Raw genomic sequence first — 24039 nt, forward strand, 5'->3', positions numbered from 1 at the left:
CCAAAATCAACTTTAGCAAACGATTAGTGATAACAACATGATTATTTGAGATGATTACAATATCATCAATCAAATTAGTGACTTTTGATAGAGTGGTTTAATATTTTATTTGTAAATACAGCCGTTACGACTTACAATTAGACAAGTTAAAAGTCACATGCATGCATGCTTTTATATTCGTATTCGTTTCATTATAACATTTGTCTCTGCTAGAACAAACTGTAAAATCAATAGACCAACATTAAATTACATAGATACAAATCTCATATTCTTCATTCAAGAGCTAACACAAAACAAAGAAGACAATTTTAACATTAAATTACATAGATACAAATCTCATATTCTTCATTCAAGAGCTAACACAAAACAAAGAAGAACAATATATAATAGTTTGTGATTTGTTTAAAAAAAAAAAAAAAAAAAAAAAAAAAAAAAAAAAAAAAACTTTTACATAAACATCCTCATCGCATGAATAGAGACATGTGAAGGCTATAACAAATGATTTGTACAATTTCTTAAAGTCACATTCAACATGAAAGAATAAATATCTCATTCTTAGGGGACCCGGGGTGGAGGGGAATATCCCCGTTATGAAATTTTATCACGCGTAGAAAACAACAAAACACCACCGCCATATCACTTTATCACGCGTAAAATTTATAACGCGTGTTATTTTTAACGCGTGATGTTTTGATTGTTGTGAGGGAAATTGTTGGTTGGGAGGAAATTGTTGGGTGTGGTGGTGAGTGATGGACATTTCCACTAAAAAAGTTGTGAGTGATGGAATAATAGTTGATGACATGGCGGAACTTGAACAAGTGATGATCACCCCTACGGTAGGGGTGGTCATCACTTGTACAAATTCCATCACTCACAACTTTTTTTAGTGGAAATGCTCATCACTCACAAGCACACCCAACAGTTTCCCTCCAACCAACAATTTCTCTCACATCAATCAAAACATAACGCGTCAAAAATATAACGGGACTTAAGGTTGACGCGTGATGGCAAGGGGGTGGCGGTGGTGTTTTGCAATTGTTCACGCGTGAACAAGTTTCATCACGCACAAAAAGGTCTCCACCCCGAATGTCCTTATTTGGTATAAACTATGGTTAAATTTCTATTCCAATTTTACCAACAAAACAAACTACATATATAACAAAAAATATATATATCAAAACTTGTGATAAATACATAAATACCCAATACCTCCTCTAAATAAATTCTTTTACAACAAAAGCTCGATTACCCAGGCCATCAACGCTTGCGAAAGCAGACAACGTTCGTTATCCGGCCTGCCACCATTTCAAACAAAACTCACCGCTCAAAGACCCACTCTGATAATCGATAATAACGTGTGGCTCAATTTTAAACTTTTATTATCAGCTCAAACAAGATGTGCACCTAATGAGACCATTTTCATTACACTCAACACAAGTCGTAAACCCACCATCTTCCAACGGACACTTATGGCTCCCATTACATTCTTCACACAAAGTAAACCGGAACCCACCACAAATCTCACATACACCGGGAGCCACCGCCGGTAAACCGGACATAAACTTCTTCAACTCTCCGATCTCATGCAGCTCCACAATCTCATCAGCCCCACCAATATATCTCCCGCCAATAAAAACTTTCGGCAATGACACCCTTTTATCGTCACTCCTACCCTGCCCAATTTGCGCCATAATCTTCCGTATTTCGTCGAAAAACGACGAGTCCATTAACAGATCTCGCTCGTCGATTGGCACCCGGAACCCGTGCAGGATTGATCGGACGGTCCGGCATGCTTCGAACGTTGATCTCACGGCTCTCAGACTTGTTAGGTAGACTACTACCCGTTTATCCGACCCGGGTACGAGTTTTTCTAGTTTTTTTGGTTTGACTGAACCGGGTTCGGGTTTGGGTTTGGCGGCAAAAGCGCGGGTGAAGCGGTTGGCGAGGTGGACGCGGTGGAAGACGGTGGGTCGGGTGGTGGTGGCATTGGTGGAGGTGTTTTGTGTGGAGGAAGAGGTTTGTTGTTGTTGTTGTTGTTCGATCATGTCGTTGTCATGAGTTAAGGTTTCGATGTCTTTGAAGGTTCGGCGTTTGAAATTGGGGCTGGAAGGTGGTCTACGTGATTTTGGGCTGTAATCGTTGTTGTCGTTGTTGTTGTCGTTGTCGTTTTTTCGTCGGTATGACCACATTTCAGTTTTTGACGTGAGGAATTAACCGGAAAAATTAAGTATTGAAGAACGATTGTGGAGATTGGGGAAATAGAGGGGTTGTTAATTTATTTATTTGTGTTTATTTGAAATATTATGATTGAAATGATGGAGAGAATTGGGGAAGATGCAGAGGAAGAGGAAGCTTTTTTTGTGTTTTGATTTTTGATTGATTGGTTTTAAGGATATAAAAGAAAGGAGGGGGTTGAAAAGGAGATTGAAAGTTTTTGAGGGGGTGATTTGAAATGTTTTGGTAGGTCGTTATGGTTAAAAGAACATTTATGTAAAGTTAACGAGAGGCAATGTTGTATTTACTTAAAAGTATTTTTGATGGGCTTAAATTAATGACGATTGACGAGAGCCAATATTCATCATCATTATCATACTTAATAATTCCATCTAAGGGTGCAAACGAGCCGAGCGGCTCGCGAGCTACTCGAGATCGGCTCGAGAAAAAGCTCGAAACAAGCCGAGCCTTATCGAGCCCGAGCCGAGCTTGAGCCGCTCGTTTGTTTATCGAGCCCGAGCTCGAGCCTCACAAGTGAAGCTCGTTAGGCTCGTCGAGCCTTATCGAGCCTTAATGTAAACGAGCCGAGCTTATTTAAACTTATTTACAAGCCGACCTCGAACCTAAAAATAAGCATATTTAGTAAACGAGCCCGAGCCCGAGCTTTACTTATCGAGCTCGCAAGCCTAAAAAGTCTATTATTTATATTATTTTTATTTAATATACTAATTAATAGATAATAAACGAGTCAAGCCCGAGCCGAGCTCGAGCTTGATAAAATACAAACGAGCCGAGCTCGAGCTTTGAAAACACAGCTTGAATCGAGCCGAGCTCGAGCCCGAGCTCTCATAAGTTAATCGAGCTCGAGCTCTCATAAGTTAATCGAGCTTGAGCCTGGCCGAGCTCGGGCTCGGCTCAGCTCGTTTGCACCCCTAATTCCATCAATGGCAAAACAAAGTTAAGATAGGATCTTTGTGTATAAGATGTAGACAACATTACATCTACCCCCATAGGAATAGAGAGGCTGCTAGCTTCCAGTGAGACCCCCGACTCGATAATAGTTTTGCATCAAGCCTTGAACATAAGGCACATAACACTCAACAATTGGGAAAAATGCCGATTAGTGCATGTATACATTTGTGTTTCGGCTATCAACGCAACCACATGATGCATGATAACCGTCCGCAAGCGGGCATATTTACTAAAGTTAACGACATTTTTTATACCTTATTGTATGGTTCTAGAAGTGTAGTTATTCCGACAAGTGGTATAAAACTTATTATTTACACCTTCCATTGTAATAATTCTTACATAACATGTATCATATTTAATAATTCTTGCATAACATATATCATGTTGCAATACAAAGAACTTGGCATGTTGTGGCAAGTGAATTTATCTTCCTTTCGAAGTAGAGAATTTATAGGCAATGGATATCTTCATTGTTTTGATATCTTTACCATTGTTTATTGTAATGTATGAATAGCATATTGTTGTACGCCTTGGCACGGTGGTTGGCGTTTCTAGGCCATTTTGTCGTCTTTCAGATAGTACTGACATTCCAGACGTGGATTTTATTTCTTTCTAACGCTGACTTCCTAAAGTTGATCATGCTGGTTACCAGAAAAGTGATGAGTAGAAGTTGATGATATATGAGTTCTGTCAATACATTTCGTATAAGTTTGAACCTATAAATGTTGGGTGATAGTTACCTCATCATGTCCCTCGAAGTCCAATGTGGTGCAAGTTTGTGAATATTTTGTTAGACTTGACATTTTCTCTTATTTACTTTCCTGATAGTCAATACAGACTGTAGGTCAATCTCCCAACCTTTCATGTTGTTGCGAGGTGAGCATCAGGTTTGTCACAGACTCATAGGGTTTACCATACCCATTTTGAGACGTGATAGCTGATGAGACGGAGGTTGTTTGCTAGCCCTACATGTGAACGAGATAGTGGTTAGATTTTGAATTTGAAACTTGTAAGTTGGTACATGCTACCTTTACCTTCTGTCTATCAGATTGCGTATAAATGTTATCTATACCCCATTGTGCGTGAAAATCCATTTTATAACTTCACTAGAAATGTTATACTATGATTTTAACAAGCCTTTCAACCGTTTACACAGAATTACATAATTCTCAACTCCCCCCAATAAAAATAGGCAACACAATAACAACATTATTAGTGAGATAGCAATTATAGTACCAAGATTCCAAATAGGCAAATAATTATGTAAATGGGGGACCGTTCAACAAGCCAAAAGCAAACTACTTATGGAATTTAGACAATAGTTGGTGGTGGTGGTTTCTGAAAAGCTTCTATGTGTATCTATCCCTACTTTACAATAGATTGGGTGGTTTTTCCAAATTCAAATCAAGTGTCAATGCTCAATCAAACAAAAAGTAGAGGTACTCATTAAATCGTTATCATTTTAGAAGATTAAAATCACCAAGGTTGATTTTGTTGGGTTTTATATACATTTCAAATATTTTATACAAGTGTTTTTTCCTATTGTGTGTGATGAACTCGAACCGCATCGCTTTGGATGGCTAAGGATAGCGTATGTTATTACGCGTGTGACTTTTGTTAAATTTTCAACATATACATTTATAAGTTGATGACGTCATGGGGGAATAGTTTTGTTAAGTGGTTGGCCACTTTTGGCGGCCACTTTTGACTTTTGTTTTTTTTATATAATCACATGGGCCAAAAACGTAATTTACTCTAGTTATTTATAGGTGATGTCAAATTACAATTTTATCCCAGGTGTAAAATTACGATTTCGCCCTCGATTCAAAATAAAAAATTGCTTTTGTCCCTTGCTTAAATTTACGATTTTGCCCTCAGTAAAAAAATACAATTTTGTCCCAGTTCAAAATAAAATTATGGTTTTGCCCTCAGCTAGAGTCCTGCCAAATTATGATTTGGTTCCCAGTTTAAAATTACGATTTTGCCCCAGCTAAAAATTACGATTTTACCGGCAGCTAAAATATTATGATTTTGCCCCTATTTCAAAATAAAAAAATGGTTTTGCCCTCAGTTCAATATATTATTTTACCTCCATTTTAAAATTACGATTCTACCTCCGCTAAAAATCGTAATCTTGCCATCGTTTTTTTCTTTGACAAAACCATGGTAGTGTTTTATTTTACTTTGTTGACTTAATTTTGTTTTTATTCATGCCAAACAGCTGCCTAGCACTCGCTAATTGGTCCTGACAAATTATTGTTTTGCCCCCAACTCTAAATTACACGCTTGTCATCGTTTTAATTAATTTTTTTTTATCATAACTATGGTACTGTTTTTCTTTAGTTGGTTAACTTGATGTATCTTTTTTTATATCGTGTTATAGGTAGCATGTATAACTAACCGACATAAAGGCGTAGATGTTATTAACATAAGAAATACTCGGTTTAGCGCCCCGCAACGCGGGCGGCGCATAACTCTAGCTGCCTAACACTGGCTCATTAGTCCTGAAAAATTACAGTTTTGCCCTGAGCCCAAAATTACAGTCTTATCATCGTTTTTTTTTTCATAGCAAAATTATAGTAATCTTTTTTTAATTGATTGAGAATTATTCGGTCATTACCCCGCAACACGGGCGGGGCATCTACTAGTTTATATACATATATTAATTCATAACACATTGAAAAATAGTGATATTATTTATTTCTTGATTTGGATACCAAACTTTTCACATTTCTTCATTTTAGCCCAGACTTAGTTTGTGTTCTCAAGACTTGGTTTGTGTTCTCGTATTTCTTTCACACCTACTCATTTTGATTGGGTACCGAGAGATGGGAGTTTTAAAATATAACTGCTTTTTTTTTGTTTTATTAATTCCGGTAATAGTTTTGTTAAATAAGATTTTATTATGTTGAATCGAACCTGTTTTGAAAGAGTATTAGTAACAGTATTGGTATTATTGGAACCCATATTCGTTTATGTGGTTTTCGGTTAACGGAAATACGTGTCGATATTTTTTTGAGCGCATTACGACTTTAGTTTTTAGGTACTCTTTTAGTTGTTATTGCGAGTGTCGGTACTCTAACAATGCGAACCTACACCAAACAATTTCTTGTTAATATTAGTTTCTATAGTGATTTTTAAATTATATCTAAATATATATAATAGAAGAAAATTAATATCAAGACTACAATGTACATTTATATAATAGCGTTTCTAAATATTGGTTAGTGAACATATATTTAAGAATAATTAGTTTATTTAATAGGGTTTAAATGACAATTGTTTATGTCTAAGTTTTAAGTCTCGTCGACTGTAAGTAAACAAGCAAGCGCCTGTAGCTCAGTGGATAGAGCGTCTGTTTCCTAAGCAGAAAGTCGTAGGTTCGACCCCTACCTGGCGCGTATTTTTCCTAAATCTTTTGGATCAAAACTGTTATAGATTTAATATGTATATATATACACTTCTGTATTTGGATAAATAAAATCTCTACAAAAGAATCCTCATTTTCTTGTTTCTTAGCCCAAAATAACATCAGATGGCTCGTTTATCTCGGGGACCCGATCTAGCACGCGGTTCATCTCATCAGGGAACTCAACCTTGGCTCGGTTAGTTTTCCCTCCAACTACTACAGTTGTTCCATCTTGTAAAGCCCATATCTGTCAAAACAAAATGTTTAGTTTGACTTTCAGAAGTAAAATATGAAATGTATTTTGTACTTTGTTTGACCCGCTTTCTGATTTCATACCTGTGTGTGTGATAGATAACTAACGCAAGTTGTAAGCATTAATGCACCAAATCCCGCATATACAATCGGCACTCCAGGATCAGTCTGCACAGATGCAATTTAGTCTCACTAAACGGGTCAAAGCTCTAGAAGAAATGGGTCAAACGGGTCAAAACTAAAACAGCATTATTACCTTCATATCAAGTCCACTACTGCCAATTGCATCCACAATTTCGATCTTTGTACCATTAATTTCAATCGGAAGTTTAGAGTTAGGCCTGCGGACCCCAGCAAATTTCCCATCTTGATCATATAACACAACCGACTGAAGATCACGAAGAAGCATTGATCTGGTTCAACAAAGTCAAAGGTGTAATATTAGCTAAATCTTAAACAGGTCGAATGCGCAAACAGGTTAAAAGGTCAAAAGTTCTATTGTTTCATCAAAATGGTAATGAGTGTTCGTGTACGTTTGTTAAGAAATATATGTGTTCACGAACGCTTACCGAACGAGATTTTATGTTCGTGTTCGTTTGTCAAGGAAATGAACGTGTTCGTGTTCGTTTGTTAATTTAGGTAATGAACACAAACTAGTGTTCATGAACATAGTATATAATACACTAATACTTATTAAATATTTTATTTGTCGGAATTTTGATGTATTTAAATAAAATATAAAAATTAAAAACACTAATGAACTATCGAACATAAATGAACGAACACGGCCTTTGTTCATTTAACTAAACGAACGGAATTTCTTGTTCGTATTCGTTCATTTATTAAACGAACGAACACAAACAAACTTCCTGACGAATGGTTCACGAACTGCTCTTTGTTCACATCCCTAGTACTCGCATCCATTAAATACACCTGTTTTGATTTGAATCTGTTTTGGCCCGTTACCCAACCTGCCCATTTTGTGACACCTACTATAAAGAATAAGCTTTAATTCATTTAAAGAAAAAGAAGAAGAAGAAGAAAGGATAAGTCTTACATTCCTTTGACATTTGTAGAATCGGCATTTCCAACAGGCAAAAAGCTTCCATAAAGCTTCTTATCTCCATTAACGGTCAAAGGTGCAACAGCTAGGTTATACGGGCCTTCTTCATCTTTCACTATTTGCAGGGCAGAAATGCTCCAATCGGTTTGATATATCGTAACTCCTTCATATCTTAACGGATCATTTACACTTATTGTTTTCCTCATTACTTCCTTCCCATCGATATCAAATAAAGAAAGATCCGTGTGAAATTGTGAAACCTATACCATAATAACGAAACATGACATGTTAACGCTCCATTTGATTGTTAACGTGCTTTAAGTCTGAAAACTAAGAGAAGAGGTGGCAATCTTGGTGGGTCTGGCAGATCGGTTAACGAGTCAAAATGAAGCCCGGTCAAAGATGTAATTTTTGGTATGGTTTGGCTTGGCCCAAAACATATTTATCTTTATTCTATTAATAAGTAATGTTTCAAATATGATTATTAAAAATTATAGAGTAGAATGCCATTTTCGTCCCTGAGGTTTGGCCAGTTTTGCGACTTTCCTCCAAAGGTTTATTTTTCCACATCTGGATCCAAAAGGTTGAAATCTTGCCATTTTCATTCGGTCGTTAACTCCATCCATTTTTCTCCGTTCAGTCAGGGGTATTTTTGATGAAAATGGCAATATTTCAAACTTTTTGGATGTGTGTGAAAATTACAAAACTGGCCAAACCTCAGGGACAAAAATGGCATTTTACTCAAAATTATATTTATGCAATAAAAAATCTAACTTCTATAAGAAGACTATTTAGAAAATGCGATGCATTAGAAATACACTTTGGACTACTTCCAACTCATTTGACCCGTTTCCTTTTAAGCTAACCATGTTTTTCTCTCTTTTACCCGTTTGACCCATTACAGTTGAACAAAAACAGTTTAACTCGTATTACAAGTTTGGACACAACCCGTTTTGATCTATTACCCCGCCGACCCAATTTTCCATCAGTAAAAACAATGCTTCTTACCTCTCCACTATCATAGTAATCCATGTAGAACCGGTTAACATGAACCTCGGTGTTAAAAGCTTCGGTAGGTGTAGAAAGGAACCCGTTTGGGCCTAATACATCTCCCATAACAAAATTCAAGCCCTGTGGGACTGTTACGGAACCTTTGAAACTTCCAACAGCGCTATAGGTCCCACCGCTCATTATCAAGAGTAAAGCTATGTGCACACCGATTGGGGCGAACCGGCCCGCTAGCCCTTTGAAGGCGTATAAAGATGGTCCTTTCAGAAAAACCTAACAAGAAATGTCTAATTAAATATTGATTTTTATGAAATAAAGTAGTTACAAAATGCAAATTTAAACATCCCTTTGTATACCTCATATCCCGCTCCGGATAAAATAACACCTAAATCCTGAATTGAGGCTTTGGGTAGAGAATCTGAGAATTCCAGCTTTCGAATTGTGTTAGCCGAATTTAAGAAAGACCATCTGTAAAATTGTTCATGTTAAACAACCAGTAAAAAAGAGCCTGTGGATTTAAGCCAAATCACAAAAACATTTCGTTAAAGTGGCCCAACTTTTGGGCCAACGAATTCGACTTTTTCTTAAGAGTAATGAGATTTTTGCAAAAAAAGACGGAAATACCCCTGACTTAACGGAGAAAAATGGATGGATTTAACGAGCTGGATGAAAATGGCAAGATTTCAAATCTTTTGGATCCAGATGCAGAAAAACAAACCTTTGGACGAAAGTCGCAAAATTGGCCAAACCTCAGGGATGAAAATGGCATTTTACTCTTATATTCTAAAGAAAATATTATATATACCATAAAGGACCTTAATGTATGCCTATAAGGCCGGAGGGTATGGAGGCGCCACTAAGGCCACCTCACCCTCTATAGCGCCACCCGGCGCCATACCTCCACACCCTGCGATTCAAGAAGGGGGCGCCATTGTTGTGGCTTCAACATGGTAGCGCCAGTTTGAAGGGTTAAATGGGGGGCGTTATAGCTTGAAGGGGCTTTATCCCACACCCTTCAAGTTAAGGGGAGAGGCCTTAAAGCCCCTATGTGACGTGGCGTTGATAAAGCCCCTCCCACACCCTCCAGCCTAAGAAGTATTGTAAAAGTATTTTTTTTTCCTATCAAATTATGTGTTTCGGTCACGTGTCAACAATTTAGCAATTACATAAAATAGTATCATAGAAACAATCCCACTATATCTAGATTTGAGATTGATATTGATATTTTGATAGTAGGAATATATTGTAAAACCAAATGGAAGTAAGTTTGTATAATTAATAGCATCAAAACATAACATTTACCTTCTTGCTACTTTGACCATGGGGATTTGTGTGGTGTATGTGCAAGCCATAAGAGATGCTGCTAGTAGAACTAAAGTTCCAAGAAAAACCGGGGATGAAAACATATGATCAAACCCTAGGGTAAGTATCCATCTCCATGTGAAGAATCCTAGAATTGGATTATCCTCCGGATATTTTTGGAAATAGTATTCCGGATTCTCACCTTGATCTATTGCAGTACCTGCATAAACAATTGCATAAAGGTTATAAGGCTAACTCAAAAGAGGTGATAAAAATGGACGGCCGAGATCGTTGGGTAAAATGTCAAAACAGATTCAGGTTGAAATGAGTCGCATTTTAGTATAGGCGAAATGGGTCGACCCGCAAACAGTTCAGAGAACTTCTACAAGTAACTTATGTGTAATTGTGATTACAAAAGTGTTTTTAAGTATATTAACTATCCAAATAGTTGAATAAATTGATTAGGAGGTTGTGTGCACTAAAAATAGACTTTGCACAACTTTCAGTCCGTTTAAAAAATAGGCTTTGTGCGACTTACAACACGTTTAAACCCATAACGTTCCGTTCCCTCTATAGCTATCTTTTTTTTTTTTATCAAGTTCACATTTTCACTTGTATGGCGTCAATCATTATATGTTTCTAATGAAAACTTCATACTAATTCAAATACACATACATTGCATTGTTAGATACAAAGTCAAACAGTCTTTTGTTTGACTTAGCAAGGTCAAATTGCATCATTATTTATCCATAATAAATCCACAAAATATAATTTAGTTAAAAAGAGCACATACCCAAAGCCATCAAACCAGCAATGGTGAACATTTCACCAATAGCCAGAGGCAAATTAGCAAGAACTGACAAACCCCTTTTGGTCAACCTTTTCACAACCGCCCCACCGGACTTCTTCGGCCGGGAATCCACCTTTGCCGGAGGTTCATTCTCCTCCGACAACGACGGAGCTGCACCAGGGACCACAACCTTGTTCTTTGTCGTGTCTTTAGACGGCTGTGATGAGAGCTTGCAAGAAATCGGGGAGAAGAAACCTCTGCAGTTGTTGGTGAATGGAGTTCGAGAATTGGGGAATTTGAAGAGATAGGGTTGGGGTTTTAGTGGGTTGAGGGTTAGAAGAAGAGTCTCCATTGTTGATGAATGGAGAAATTTCTATATGCATAAAGGGTTAGTTTTTATTATCCAAAATGGAGATTTTTTCTGTTATGTCGATTACTTTTCGCGGGGAGATGGTGGCCACACGAATGTTCGATGTTTTTAATTCCGGTAAAACCCATACACTTTAACCATACTTTATAGTTTTAAACTAAATTTAAAAAAAAATGTTTTTTTTAACCGTACTTTATAGTTTTAAACCAAATTTCAAAAATATCTTAATAAAGCTCAAAGTGGAAGGATCAAATAGAAAGTTTATTTTGGCTAAGAAGTGTAAGAAACAATAGATTTAAGATATGTGGCAACATTTAAAGGGTGGAAATACAATAGAAAGTTTATTTGGCTAAGAAAGCTAGAAAGTGATCTTAACCATCCATTTAGTTAATCAAGCTAAGATTAAATGATGGAAATTGAACGAAAGAAAAGAGGCGCGTGAGTTTGTTTAGAGGCATTCTAGTCAATCCAATGCAATAGTTTCTCTCTCCTCCAATTCCCCTCCATTTTTTAAACGTTAATAACTCTTTCATACGACATTACTTTTTTATAAAAATTGCACCAAAAAAACGAGCGTTTTTTTATCTTTAAAACGAGTATACTATTGCTATATTTTCGAAAAAAAAACCAGTTGCATAAAACGCAATGGAAAAAACCCAGTTGCATAAAACGCAATGGAAAAAAAACCTAAAAGATGACATTTTTCTAAAACGCAATGCACCAAAAACACAAATAAATGTCTTATTTGTAAAACGCAATGGCTAGAAAACACAAAGAAATGTGTTATTTCTAAAACGCAATAGCCTAAAAACTCAAAAGAAAGTGTAGTTTCTAAAACGCAATGGACTGAAAACACATAAAAATGTGTTTTACCTAAAACGCAATGCACAAAAAACACAAACACATGTCTTATTTCTAAAACGCAATGGCCAGAAAACACATAAAATGTCTGTTTTCTAAAACACAATGGACTGAAAACACATAAAAATGTATTTTACCTAAAACGCAATGCACCAAAAACACAAAGAAATGTCTTATTTATAAAACGCAATGGCCAGAAAACACTTAAAATGTCTCATTTCTAAAACGCAATGGCCTAAAAAAACAAAAGAAAGTGTTCTCTGTAAAACGCAATTGACTGAAAACACCTAAAAATGTGTTTTACCTAAAACGCAATTACTAAAAACACTTCAAAAATGTGTTTTTCTAAAACGCAATGACCAGAAAACGCATAAAAATGTCTTAGTTTTAAAACGCAATGACATAAAAACACCAAAGAAAGTGTTCTCTCTAAAACGCATTGAACCAGGACAATAGTTGTCTGTGAATTGTCTGAACCAAGAATGCAGTTCTAAAACGCAATGGCATAAAACTGTCTACGAATGCAGTTTTCCAGAGACAAATTTATAGAAAATTATTTTTTCTCATGCATTTTTATTAAATCAATTTAATCGAAAAAAAAATTTCTCAACCCCAGCCAGGGGCTTTGCCCCTTGGACCCCGCCAGGGGCTGCCGCCCCCGGACCCCCGCCAAGATCATAAAACACAATGACTAAATCATAAACCCAGATCGTGAAAATGAAATTAAAGAATTTCTTACATGGATCGAAGCCGATTCCTTCATCGATTGACGATTTTTGAATGATAGAAACATTTATCAGCGATTGAATCGACCGGATCAAGTAATTATCTTCAAAATCACGGGGAACGAGATTTTGAATGAAATTAAACAGGGTTTTCTTCAAAAAAAAAAAGCTGAAGAACACGTTGATCAGGTTTTGAATCATTGATTGATGACGAAAATCGCACTATAATGTAGTGATTATTGAGATAGTAAGTGAAGAAAAGGTTGGAGATGGTGGGTTTTGAAAATGGTGGGTTTTGAAGTAACTGGGGAGAAGAAGGAAGAAGAAAGGATGGGATTGACTAAAATACCCTTTAACTTTATTTTAAAATTTGCCACATGTCATAATCCTATTGCTTCCTATCCTTCCTAGCCAAAATAAACTTCCTATTTGATCTTTTCTCACATTTAAAATAAAGAAAAAGGGTATTTTAGTCAATCCAACCCTTTCTTCTTCCTTTTCAAAGCCGAGTAACTTCAAAACCCACCATTTTCAAAACCCACCATCTTCAACCATTTCTTCACTTTCTATCTCAATAATCACTACATTATAGTGCGATTTTAATCACCAATCAATGATTCAAACACCCGATCAACATGTTCTTCAGCTTTTTTGAAGAAAATGCAGTTTAATTTCATACAAAATCTCGTTTTTTCCGGTGATTTTGAAGATAATCACTCGATCCGTTCGATTTGAGCGCTGATAAGTGTTTCAATCATTCAAAATTCGTCAATTGTTGAAGAAATCACTTCGATCCATGTAAGAAATTCTTTAATTTCATTTTTACGATCTGGGTTTTTGATTTAGTCATTGCGTTTTACGATATTGGCGGGGGTCCGGGGGCAGCGCCCCTGGTAGCGGGGTCCCAGGGGCGGCAAGAAATCACTTCGATCCATATAAGAAATTCTTTAATTTCATTTTTACGATCTGGGTTTTTGATTTAGTCATTGCGTTTTACGATCTTGGCGGGGGTCCCGGGGCAGCGCCCCAGGTAGGGGATCCCAGGTCAGCTCGAAAAATTTTTTTTCGATTAAATTGCTGTAATAAAAATGCATCAGAACAATTAATTTTCTGTAAATTGCCTCTGGAAACTGCATTCGTAAACTGCATTGGTTCAGACAGTTCACAGCACAGACAATTCACAGCACAGACAAAACTATTATCATGGTTCAATGCGTTTTAGAGAGAACACTTTTTTGGTGTTTTTAGGCAATTGCGTTTTAGAACTAAAACATTTTTATGTGTTTTCTGGCCATTGCGTTTTAGAAAAACACATTCTTGAAGTGTTTTTGGTGCATTGCATTTTAGGTAAAACACTTTTTTAGGTGTTTTCAGTCCATTGCGTTTTACAGAGAACACTTTCTTTTGTTTTTTAGTCAATTGCGTTTTAGAAGAGTCATTTTTAAGTGTTTTATGGCCTTTGCGTTTTACAAATAAGACATTTTTTTGTGTTTTTGGTGTATTGCGTTTTAGGTAAAACACTTTTTTATGTGTTTTCAGTCCATTGCGTTTTAGAAAACAGACATTTTAAGTGTTTTCTAGCCATTGCGTTTTAGAAATTAGACATTTGTATGTGTTTTTGGTGCATTGCGTTTTAGGTAAAACACATTTTTATGTGTTTTTAGTCCATTGCGTTTTAGAAAGTACATTTTCTTTTGAGTTTTTAGGCTATTGCGTTTTAGAAATAAGACATTTCTTTGTGTTTTCTGGCCATTGCGTTTTACAAATAAGACAATTTCTTTGTGTTTTTGGTGCATTGCGTTTTAGAAAAATGTCATTTTTTAGGTTTTTTTCATTGCGTTTTACGTAACTGGGGGTTTTTCTATTGCGTTTTACGCAACTGGGTTTTTAAATTTTCTTTTTTTAAATATAGCAATAGTATACTCGTTTTAAAGATAAAAAACGCTCGTTTTTTGGTGCAATTTTTATAAAAAAAATAATGTCGTATGAAAGAGTTATTATGTTGGTGCATACGTCTGTCGACTTCGTCTTGTATCGAGTCTTGAATTGACATGGCACGAAGATCGAGAAATCAAGTCAAATGGTTAATTCCGCTTGAAGATGTCATCAAGTAATTCCGCACGGAATTACAATGTATTTTCGTTTGAACTTGTAATCCCGTTTGTATTATAATTCCGTGTGAAAAGGTAATTCCGCATAAGTTTTGTTCAAGCGGAATTACCATGTCTATAAATAGGAGTTAGTCCTTTTCATTTGGAACGGAATTATCTAGGTGTTTTCCAACGGCGAAGCTCTGTCGAAGTGTCTCCGTGCTGTAAATTGTTACCAGATCAATAAACAAGACAGTTATATGTGAATATCTTGCTGAATCACACACAATATGTCTGTTTCCGCCTTTCATATTGTATAGAACGCCTCTGATCGACTCGTTTTGGGTCCGTACACGATCCTACAAGTGGTATCAGAGCTCAGGAGGAGGAGTTTTGCAGATTTCAGCTTGATTTCATCTCGTTTTCTATCTTCTACACTTTCTTTTATCAATTGAACAAGTTTTAACGGTCAAAATGATCTGAACTTCTCATATCATAAGCGAAATAGTGTATTAACAAATCCTTGAGAAAACTGGACCTTAATTCGAATTATTTCTGATAAAATTGATAATGTCGCTTGAACATAAGATCGAATATGCTGACATCATCTTAATTTCATTTGATTGCACTTTAATTCCGCACGAAATTATCTCATTTGAGTAATCTCATTTGAAAGTTCAGCTAATTCCGCACGGAATTAGTAATTCCGCTTGAAAGTTTTCGAACGAAATCATAGTTCCGTTGAAAATTATAATTTCGCTTGAAACTGGTTCCTTATTCCACGCGAAATTAAATTTCGTTTGATCAATTCAAACGAAATTAGGTAATCTCGTTTGAAGAGTGTAATTTCGCTTGAATTTTTAATTCCATTTAAAGTTGTTGTTTCAGGTTAATCTCGTTTTGAAGGCTAATTTCGCTTGGGTGATTTCATTTGAAGAAATTAATTTCGCTTGAAAAGTGTTTGTCTTGATAATCGTTTTACCGAATCATGGAAGAAGAGTTCTACAATGCATTTGCTACATCTCCGACTAGTCCAGCTTCCATTGCTCAAAACATGAACATGGAAAACGAAACTGGAACTTTGCAAAAACCACCAAAACTCATGGGAATAGAGGAGTTTTATGGGTGGAAAGACCGTTTCGAAAACTGGGTCCAAGCCAATCATTTGAGATCTTGGGAATGCATCGAGAAAAAATATATTAAACCACGTACTGATTTGCAAGTTATCAAAACGATATCTGAACTAAATGATAAAGAGAGAGATATGTACACAGCTGAAAAGATGATGATTACTCTACTTCAGCAAGGGATAAAAGAAGACATTTTCATTCTGCTTCAACATGATGGTACATCACGATCGATATGGGATGCACTTAAGGTGAAGTTTGAAGGTAGTGAGAAAATGACCAGAAGCAAGAAAGCATTACTTAATGTCACACCCCGATTTCCACACGTTTCACCGGTGGGCCCGGTGGGGGATTACCGTGACGTAGTTGGCAACAATATAGTCAAACCACACAATATTTAAATGCACAGCGGAAGCATGAAGATAGATATATTTCAACCATCGAATGTAATATCCAAGTATCACAAGTAGTCGAAATAAATCCACAGGGGATCAAAATAAAATAGTAATATTGTTCAACAGATAAGGGCATCCCAAGCTTGCGAGACTCTAACGATGCTAAGGAGTGGCCAGCCTATTTTGCGTAGAACCTGCATTTAATCTTTTTGGGGAAAATACGTCAGTTTACACTGGTAAATACATTCAACCGACACTTTTGTAAAAGGTTTAATAAAATTGATTTGAATGCACAAGGCACAAACTCTTTATAACTTGGGATAATTAATCGATTGAATCTTGTAAAAGAATTACATGTTCACTATGCGTTCAGTCGCCCGGGTCGTGCTGGGTTTAAGGTTAATAGACACGCCACAAAGCATAAAGCCGTGGCGGGAAAACCAACGGTTATACCTTTATAATTATAGACACATTGTCGGGTGTACGCCTACACCCGCGTGTCGAGGTCGTGGCCATTTCGTAAAACGATGCCAAGGATATCCGGGACATGGTCATTAAGCTCCCAAAGGCGTAAAGCCAACAAAACAAATTTTTAAACGGGTCACATTGATAATACCTAACTACTAATGAGTTGGGGTCAATTGCCCGACCAAGCGGTATTTTTATATAGCGTAACCCAAGCCCGTATAACGGAAAATAAGTTAAAAGTATTTACCTGAGCAAGTAATAACCTCAATCAAACAAATGCAAGTATCTTTTACTGGTCTCCTATTCTGGAACGAAGGTTTATAACAACCTATTAGAATCCTAACGGGTCTTTAATTTAGCCTTAGCTTAGACCGGTCAGTTTCAAAGGATAATTACGGTTTAATCGCGTGAAAGGCGAAAACCGGGAATGGAATGTGGTTTGGACCCAACAAGTTTGAAGACTGGTTTTATATGGGTAATATAACCACACTCTGGAGTTCGAAGTGAAAATGATAAGGTTTGACCCGTTTCGGCTAGTTTATGTAAACTAGTTACATAAACCCAACCGTGCGCGCAAAAGGCGTAACGGGTAACCGTAAGAGTCCTACACAGGTTTCCTAAGTTAATACTCTCTATAGAGGTTGTGGTATCAGTAGGATACCTTCCATTATGCCCATAACGAGTTTAACCCCAATATACGCTCCGTAGGGGTATTTTGGTCATTTTAAAGGTTATAAAAGAGGTTTCCGAGTTCTACAGGAAATCTGAGTTTTCCGAACAGTTTATAAAGTTCAAAATACCTTATTTATTATTTAAAATCAGTAGCAACTGGAATCGGGTCAAAATACCATGTAGAACTCAAGTTATGTCCGAAAAGGGTATATTCGGTATTTACCGAATCGATGCTATAACCGCAGGTTATGAGCAGGTTAAAAATAATTAAAAATCTTTAAAAATCCCAAAATATTATCTTACATCAGTGTGTAAAAGGTTTGGTGTCGAAACTTGGGTTTAGATAGGTTTTACGCTAAATGCGCCGTTTAATTACTAAAGTTTCCGTAATTGCGCTATTTAGCATAACTCCTATTCTAGACCTCGGTTTGACATGAAATTTTAGGGACATGCTTAGAAATCAGTAACTAAGGTTATTGTCCTTTCATATGTCCAAAATTCTCGTTTTAAAGTTAAAAGGGCGTTATGGTCAATATTTAAGCATATAACGGAAATGTGCAAACGACTCGGACAAACAACGAACCGGTCACAGAGATTCATCCCATCATGTAACCTGGTCCTAGGAGAGTCCTAAGGCATATCTAAATCATACCATAACGGGTCAGAACTGAAGTCAAAGCAAAAGTCAAAGTTTTGCGACTTTCGGTTCCGAACCGGGTCAAAATAGTAAATGGTCGGATCAAACAAGCTTAGACCACTTATAATACTTATTATCATGTTGTATGAGTGTCAAAATAGGTTACACGCCATTTACATTACTGATTATGCATAAAATCGAAAGTTAGCATTCTGTTGACTTTTTCTAAGCAACTTTGACCCGACATTTGGACTAGTTAGAGTGGGAATCAGAGGGTGCCCTTTTAGGGGTTTAAAGCCCACATAATTACCAACATATAACCTTTGATTCGACAAATCACTGGACTATTTGTGATTTATCGTTAAGTCAATCGTTAGTTACGACAGATTGACTTTTAAGCTAAATCTAAGCAAAAACTTAACCAAGAAGGGTGGAGCACACTTACAAGAGTCCTATGCACGACCAGGGATGAGTAGTGAGAGTTCTTGAGCTCCAGAAGTGATCAAGAAAGCAGTTTGAAGGTGTGAAGAACAATGTTGCTACATAAGGTCCTTTTATACTAGTTTAGGCACCTTAGATCTTTGACAACAATGCCTACAAGTGTTCTTGGATGATCAACAACTGTCCCTGAGTGCTAGGGGACGTTTAGGGGGCGCCCATGCTCTCATTATTGCTCAATAAGTCGGTTAAAACACTCAACAGTGCTTCTGTCCGACTTTTCTGCATCTGGGGCATTGACGCGACCCGCGTAAAGGATCACTCAACCTTTACGCAGCCTGCCAGAATCCTTCTGACAAGCCCATATCTTCTACTGTCAATGCGGCCCGCGTAAGGTCCTTTGTAACCTTTACGCGACCCGCCTGAGACCTAAAAGTAAGATTTTTCAAATCTTTTCAATTATTACTGTTGGCCTTTGGCGATTCGAAGGGGTAACTTTGCGTTTTGGGCCTCGTTAATTTATGTATAAGGGCCTCGTGACTTTTACCCTCGCCGTTAAATCCTCGGTTAACTTATTATTACCCGAAAAGTCCTAACTTTCAAGGTTGACGCTTTTAACCCCTCGCATACGAATTTGATCATAACTTTCTCGTTTTAAAGCGGAACCTTGCGAAACTTATATCGTATATTCTTGTGAGCGTAATTTACTGTTACAAAGTCTCGGGTTTGTTAAAGGGTCACTCAGAGGTATAACTTAAACATGTTGGCACATTTAACCCTTGTAGTTTGTAATCTCTCACTTTCTTCCACATTTCATTCCGTACGATCCATGATTTATTCGTTTGAAGGTACGAGCATTATTTAGGGTTACTGTACAGCATAATTATCCCTCGTTGACATTTTGAACCCTCGGATTCACATACTTTCAATGCTTGTCAACTTTAGTCCTTCTTTAGTATTTATTACCACGTGTAAACCTATGACACGTGTCAATACATTATTGGACGCAAAATTTCGAGGTGTTACATCCTCACCCCCTTAAAAGAAATCTCGACCTCGAGATTTATTGAAATAAATGAGGGTACTTTTCTTTCATCGTGGACTCTACCTCCCACGTGTACTCGGGACCTCTACGGGCATCCCATTTTACCTTCACAATCGGTATATACTTCCTGCGAAGCTTCTTAACCTGTTGATGTGTGTAAAATGCAACATATAAATCACATCAATTAAGGCATAAAACTAACCCTTTTTAAGTACTAATGTTGGAAAAAGAGTGTTTTTGTCTTCCTTTTGTATTTTCAGGATGAAATGAGCTCAAAATCACAAAAGAAGCAAAAAGACAACTAATTCTAGCATAAATACAAGAAAAGGAATAAAAGTAGACTGCCCAAACCCTCAACGGCACCTCCCAAGGCAAAGAAGAGAAAACAGAAGACTGAACACGCCCCGTGTCCAACGAACACGGGGCTGTGCCCAGGAAGCAGCAGAAAAGACAAACCAGTAGAAGCTTCCATTGCCCACCACGGGGCCGTGTCCAGCGGACACGGGGGCGTGGTGAAAGTACAGCAGGCGCATTAATTGTAATTGCGAATTACAATTAATGAATAGAGAGAATGTCAGACGGGCACGGGGCCGTGTCCAGTGGACACGGGGCCGTGCCCAGCCTTCTGTTCAGCCTATAAATAGGGGTGCTTGGTTTCATTCCATCTCATCCCTTGGCACACCACCTCTCTCACACTTCATCCACCACCCACCACCACCATAACACCATCATCCACCACCATCATCCATTGTCCATCATAGAGTGTGTGAGTCGTCTCGGGATCCAAGATTGATCGTAAGAGTTCTTGACAATCAAGGCCATGTTTGCCTAAGTCTCTTACATCACTTGGTGAAGACAAGTGTTTAGTATAATACTTTTTATTTTTAATCTTTTGCACTTTTTATTTGGTTTTGTATTAATGACTTTAATAACTAGTTACTTATGTTGAAGGTGATCTTTCCTTATCGTTTGTCCGTGGTGTCTTGGCATTATTTTACTGTCTATATAAAATAAAAGATTTTCACCATTCATATCTCCACGGTCTATATGGAGGTATGTTGGCTACCTGGTCGGGGGTTAAGGGAACGGTTTGGTAAGGGTCTTGCTCTTGTTCAGCGTTTAGAGGTCCTGCTTGGGACCTGGGTCAAATTTAGTAGGATCTCCTTCAATGCCCATAGGTATTGGATGGCGGGGATCCAAACTCTTTGACCCCCCTCATAAGTTAACTACTATTAATACTATAACCCGGCTATTTAGGACTGTATCCCTGCTGACTCAGACTACTTAGCCGAGGGTAACGTCACCGCCAAAAGCGGGGCCTACCACAATTTGCATTAATAACTTAATTCATTATCTTTCAATAATCCGACCCTTTAGGATTGTATCCTTGCTGACTCAAACTACTGGGTTGAGGGTAACGTCGCCTTCAAAAGAGGGGCCTACTACAATAACTAAGATAATCTCTTAAACAAGTGCAAAAGTGCGAAAATAATCAAAGGTTATACTAACACACGTGTCGGATCCAAGTGATTCATCTTGTCTATCTGTTTTTATTTTATTTTATTTTTCAGCATTTAGTTAGTTTTTATTTTTCTTAGTTTAAAACATTTTTCTCACTTTTTGATTTGATTAGACGTTGAGGATAAACCGGTATTAAAAGCTCTTGTGTCCTTGGACGACCTCGGTATCTTACCAACACTATACTACGTCCACGATGGGTGCACTTGCCCATATGTGTGTTTAGTGTTAGTGAATATCGTGTTTTATAAATTTAAAACTTGGCTAAAAGTGTAAAAAGGGGCTTAAATACTCATCAAAATTATATACACACTGACACGCACCAAGTTTTTGGCGCCGTTGCCGGGGACACAAGGATTTTAAGAAAGTTAGGAATCAACGGCCTAATCATATTTTTATTTTTCTTTTATTTTTAGGATTTTTCGTAGATTTTCAGCTTCTGCAGAGCTCAGCACGGGGCCGTGCCTGGTCGGACACGGGCCGTGCTCAGCATCGTCACTGGCAGTTTTTTGTTTTCCAAGTTACAGAAGGCTGACCACGGGGCCGTGCCGGTGCAACACGGGGCCGTGTCCAACTTCCAGTAACTGGGATCTGGAAAACAATCACTGAAATTCCGACCACGGGCCGTGTTCGCTCAACACGGGGCCGTGGTGAACCTTCTGACCAACATTCTTTTCTGTTTTTATTGCAGGACTTGGAACCCGACGCCAACCTCACGTAGTGTATGAGCTCCAGTTCCAATAAAGACATAAAAGAACCACTAGAAGAACCCGAACGCTTTCTCAGAAAAAGGTTAAAAGCCAAAAACCAAGAGAAGGTTTCGGGTGATCCACCTCCAATGGCGGACCAACGTACCCTTATGGATTATCTACGACCCACCGTAGGTAATCTAGGCGCCGCTATCAATGCTCCGAATGTCGAAGCCAATAACTTCGAACTTCGGCCGCATTTGATACAAATGCTCCAAAACTCCGCGACCTTCCACGGGCTTGCGGACGAGGATCCCCATCTACATATAACTAATTTCTTGGAAATATGTGATACCTTTCGGATCAATGGAGCATCAAACGACGCCATCCGCCTCCGTATGTTTCCCTTCTCACTAAAAGACCGAGCGAAAGCTTGGCTCAACGCCCTCCCAGCTGGATCGGTAAACACCTGGGATGAACTAGCCCAAAAATTTCTATATAAGTATTTCCCTCCTGCTAAAACTGCTAAGTTAATGGCTGAAATTAATACATATTCACAAGAGGACGGGGAATCCTTATATGAAACTTGGGAAAGGTTCAAGGAGCTATTACGCAAGTGTCCCCATCACGGCCTCGCAACATGGCAACAAGTATCCACTTTCTATAATGGATTGTTGCCACACACTAGGCAGACACTTGATTCTAGCTCCGGGGGACTTTTAGGTAATCGACGCCCACACGAAATATATAATCAAATTGAGGAAATTTCTCAAACCAATTTTCAATGGCACACCCCCCGGGGAAATAAGTCTATCGCCCCGGGCGCCCATAAGGTCGATGAAAGCACTTCTTTACAAGCCCAAATCGAGGCCCTTTCTTCAAAGATAAAAAAATTGGAAATGACAAAAACAGTCTCGGTTATGGCTTGTGAAGGGTGTGGTAGGTCACATGAAAATTGGAGTTGCATGAAAGAAATAGACGATCAACAAGAAATGGTAAACTACATTGATAATAGACCTAGGCCGTCGGGTCCCCCAACGGGAACTTACAACCAAGGATGGCGAAACCACCCAAACCTTGGTTGGAGGGAACCCGGCAATAGTAGTAACCAACAAACCCAACGAACAAACTTTCAGCAACCAAGAAATGAGTCACAAAATTTCACTCAACAACAAGGTGGACGAGAAAGGCTCGAAGATACTATATCTCGCCTCGTCTCTGACACTGATAAGAAAAACTCGGAAAGATTTCTACAATTAGAATCTAATTTTAGAAATCAACAAGCTAGCATTCAAAACATAGAAAAACAATTAAATCAAATAGCTCAAAATTTTTCCGAGAGACCGCAAGGCGCATTACCTAGCAATCCGAAACAAACCCAAAGGCGCAAGTTCACCTCATCACACAACGAAACCGCACCGTAGGACCTGCAGAAGTGCCACCGCCAACGGAAGAAACAGTACCGACACCTCTGCAGGAGAAGAACTCTCCTCCATCACCAGAGCCAACCAAGGCTCCTCGAGTTCCGTACCCCGGTAGGTTAATTCGTCAAAAGACAAATGAGCAATTCACAAAATTCGAAAGTCTGTTAAAACAATTGCACGTCAATATTCCTTTTATCGAAGTCCTAACCCAAATGCCCAAATACTCTAAATTCATGAGGGACTTCCTTACGCATAAGAGGAAAATTGAAAATTTGCAATTAGTTAATTTAGGCGAAGAATGCTCTGCCCTCGTGCTCAATAAACTTCCCCAAAAGAAAATCGATCCCGGAAGCTTCACGATTCCATGCTCAATAGGGGAATCGCCCGTTCGCAATGCCTTAGCCGACCTAGGGGCTAGCATTAACCTCATGCCCTCGTCAATGTTCAAAAGGCTCGGCTTGGGAACCACGAGCCCTACAAAAATGAGCATACAACTCGCTGATCGATCCGTCAAATTCCCACAAGGTGTCATCGAGAATGTCTTGGTAAAGGTAAGCAGATTCGTTTATC

General features: G+C 38.0%; 2 protein-coding genes and 2 non-coding genes across 4 annotated transcripts; 1 reads left to right on the forward strand and 3 right to left on the reverse strand.

Moving 5' to 3' along the window:
• Positions 1-1154: 1154 nt before the first annotated feature.
• LOC110868988 (uncharacterized protein At5g39865) lies at positions 1155-2350 on the reverse strand. The gene has a single exon (XM_022118276.2). It carries the CDS (start codon positions 2187-2189, stop codon positions 1383-1385), a length of 807 nt encoding a protein of 268 aa, XP_021973968.1. The 5' UTR covers positions 2190-2350; the 3' UTR covers positions 1155-1382.
• A 4164-nt stretch (positions 2351-6514) lies between these two features.
• Positions 6515-6587, forward strand: TRNAR-CCU. The gene has a single exon. It is a non-coding gene; the product is annotated as a tRNA-Arg (tRNA).
• Positions 6588-6596: 9 nt separating this feature from the next.
• On the reverse strand, positions 6597-11496 carry LOC110868978 (cytochrome c biogenesis protein CCS1, chloroplastic). The gene is made up of 8 exons (XM_022118266.2): positions 11014-11496; positions 10221-10440; positions 9275-9386; positions 8919-9191; positions 7905-8170; positions 7104-7260; positions 6932-7015; positions 6597-6842 (listed from the first exon to the last, which is right to left on the reverse strand). Exons 1-8 carry the CDS (start codon positions 11360-11362, stop codon positions 6702-6704), a joined length of 1602 nt encoding a protein of 533 aa, XP_021973958.1. The 5' UTR covers positions 11363-11496; the 3' UTR covers positions 6597-6701.
• Positions 11497-22572: 11076 nt separating this feature from the next.
• On the reverse strand, positions 22573-22679 carry LOC118482986. Its single transcript, XR_004869423.1, has one exon. It is a non-coding gene; the product is annotated as a small nucleolar RNA R71 (small nucleolar RNA).
• Between the last annotated feature and the right edge of the window lie 1360 nt (positions 22680-24039).

The sequence above is a fragment of the Helianthus annuus genome, chromosome 1 (genome assembly GCF_002127325.2).
Source record: "Helianthus annuus cultivar XRQ/B chromosome 1, HanXRQr2.0-SUNRISE, whole genome shotgun sequence".
Lineage (NCBI taxonomy): Eukaryota > Viridiplantae > Streptophyta > Magnoliopsida > Asterales > Asteraceae > Helianthus > Helianthus annuus.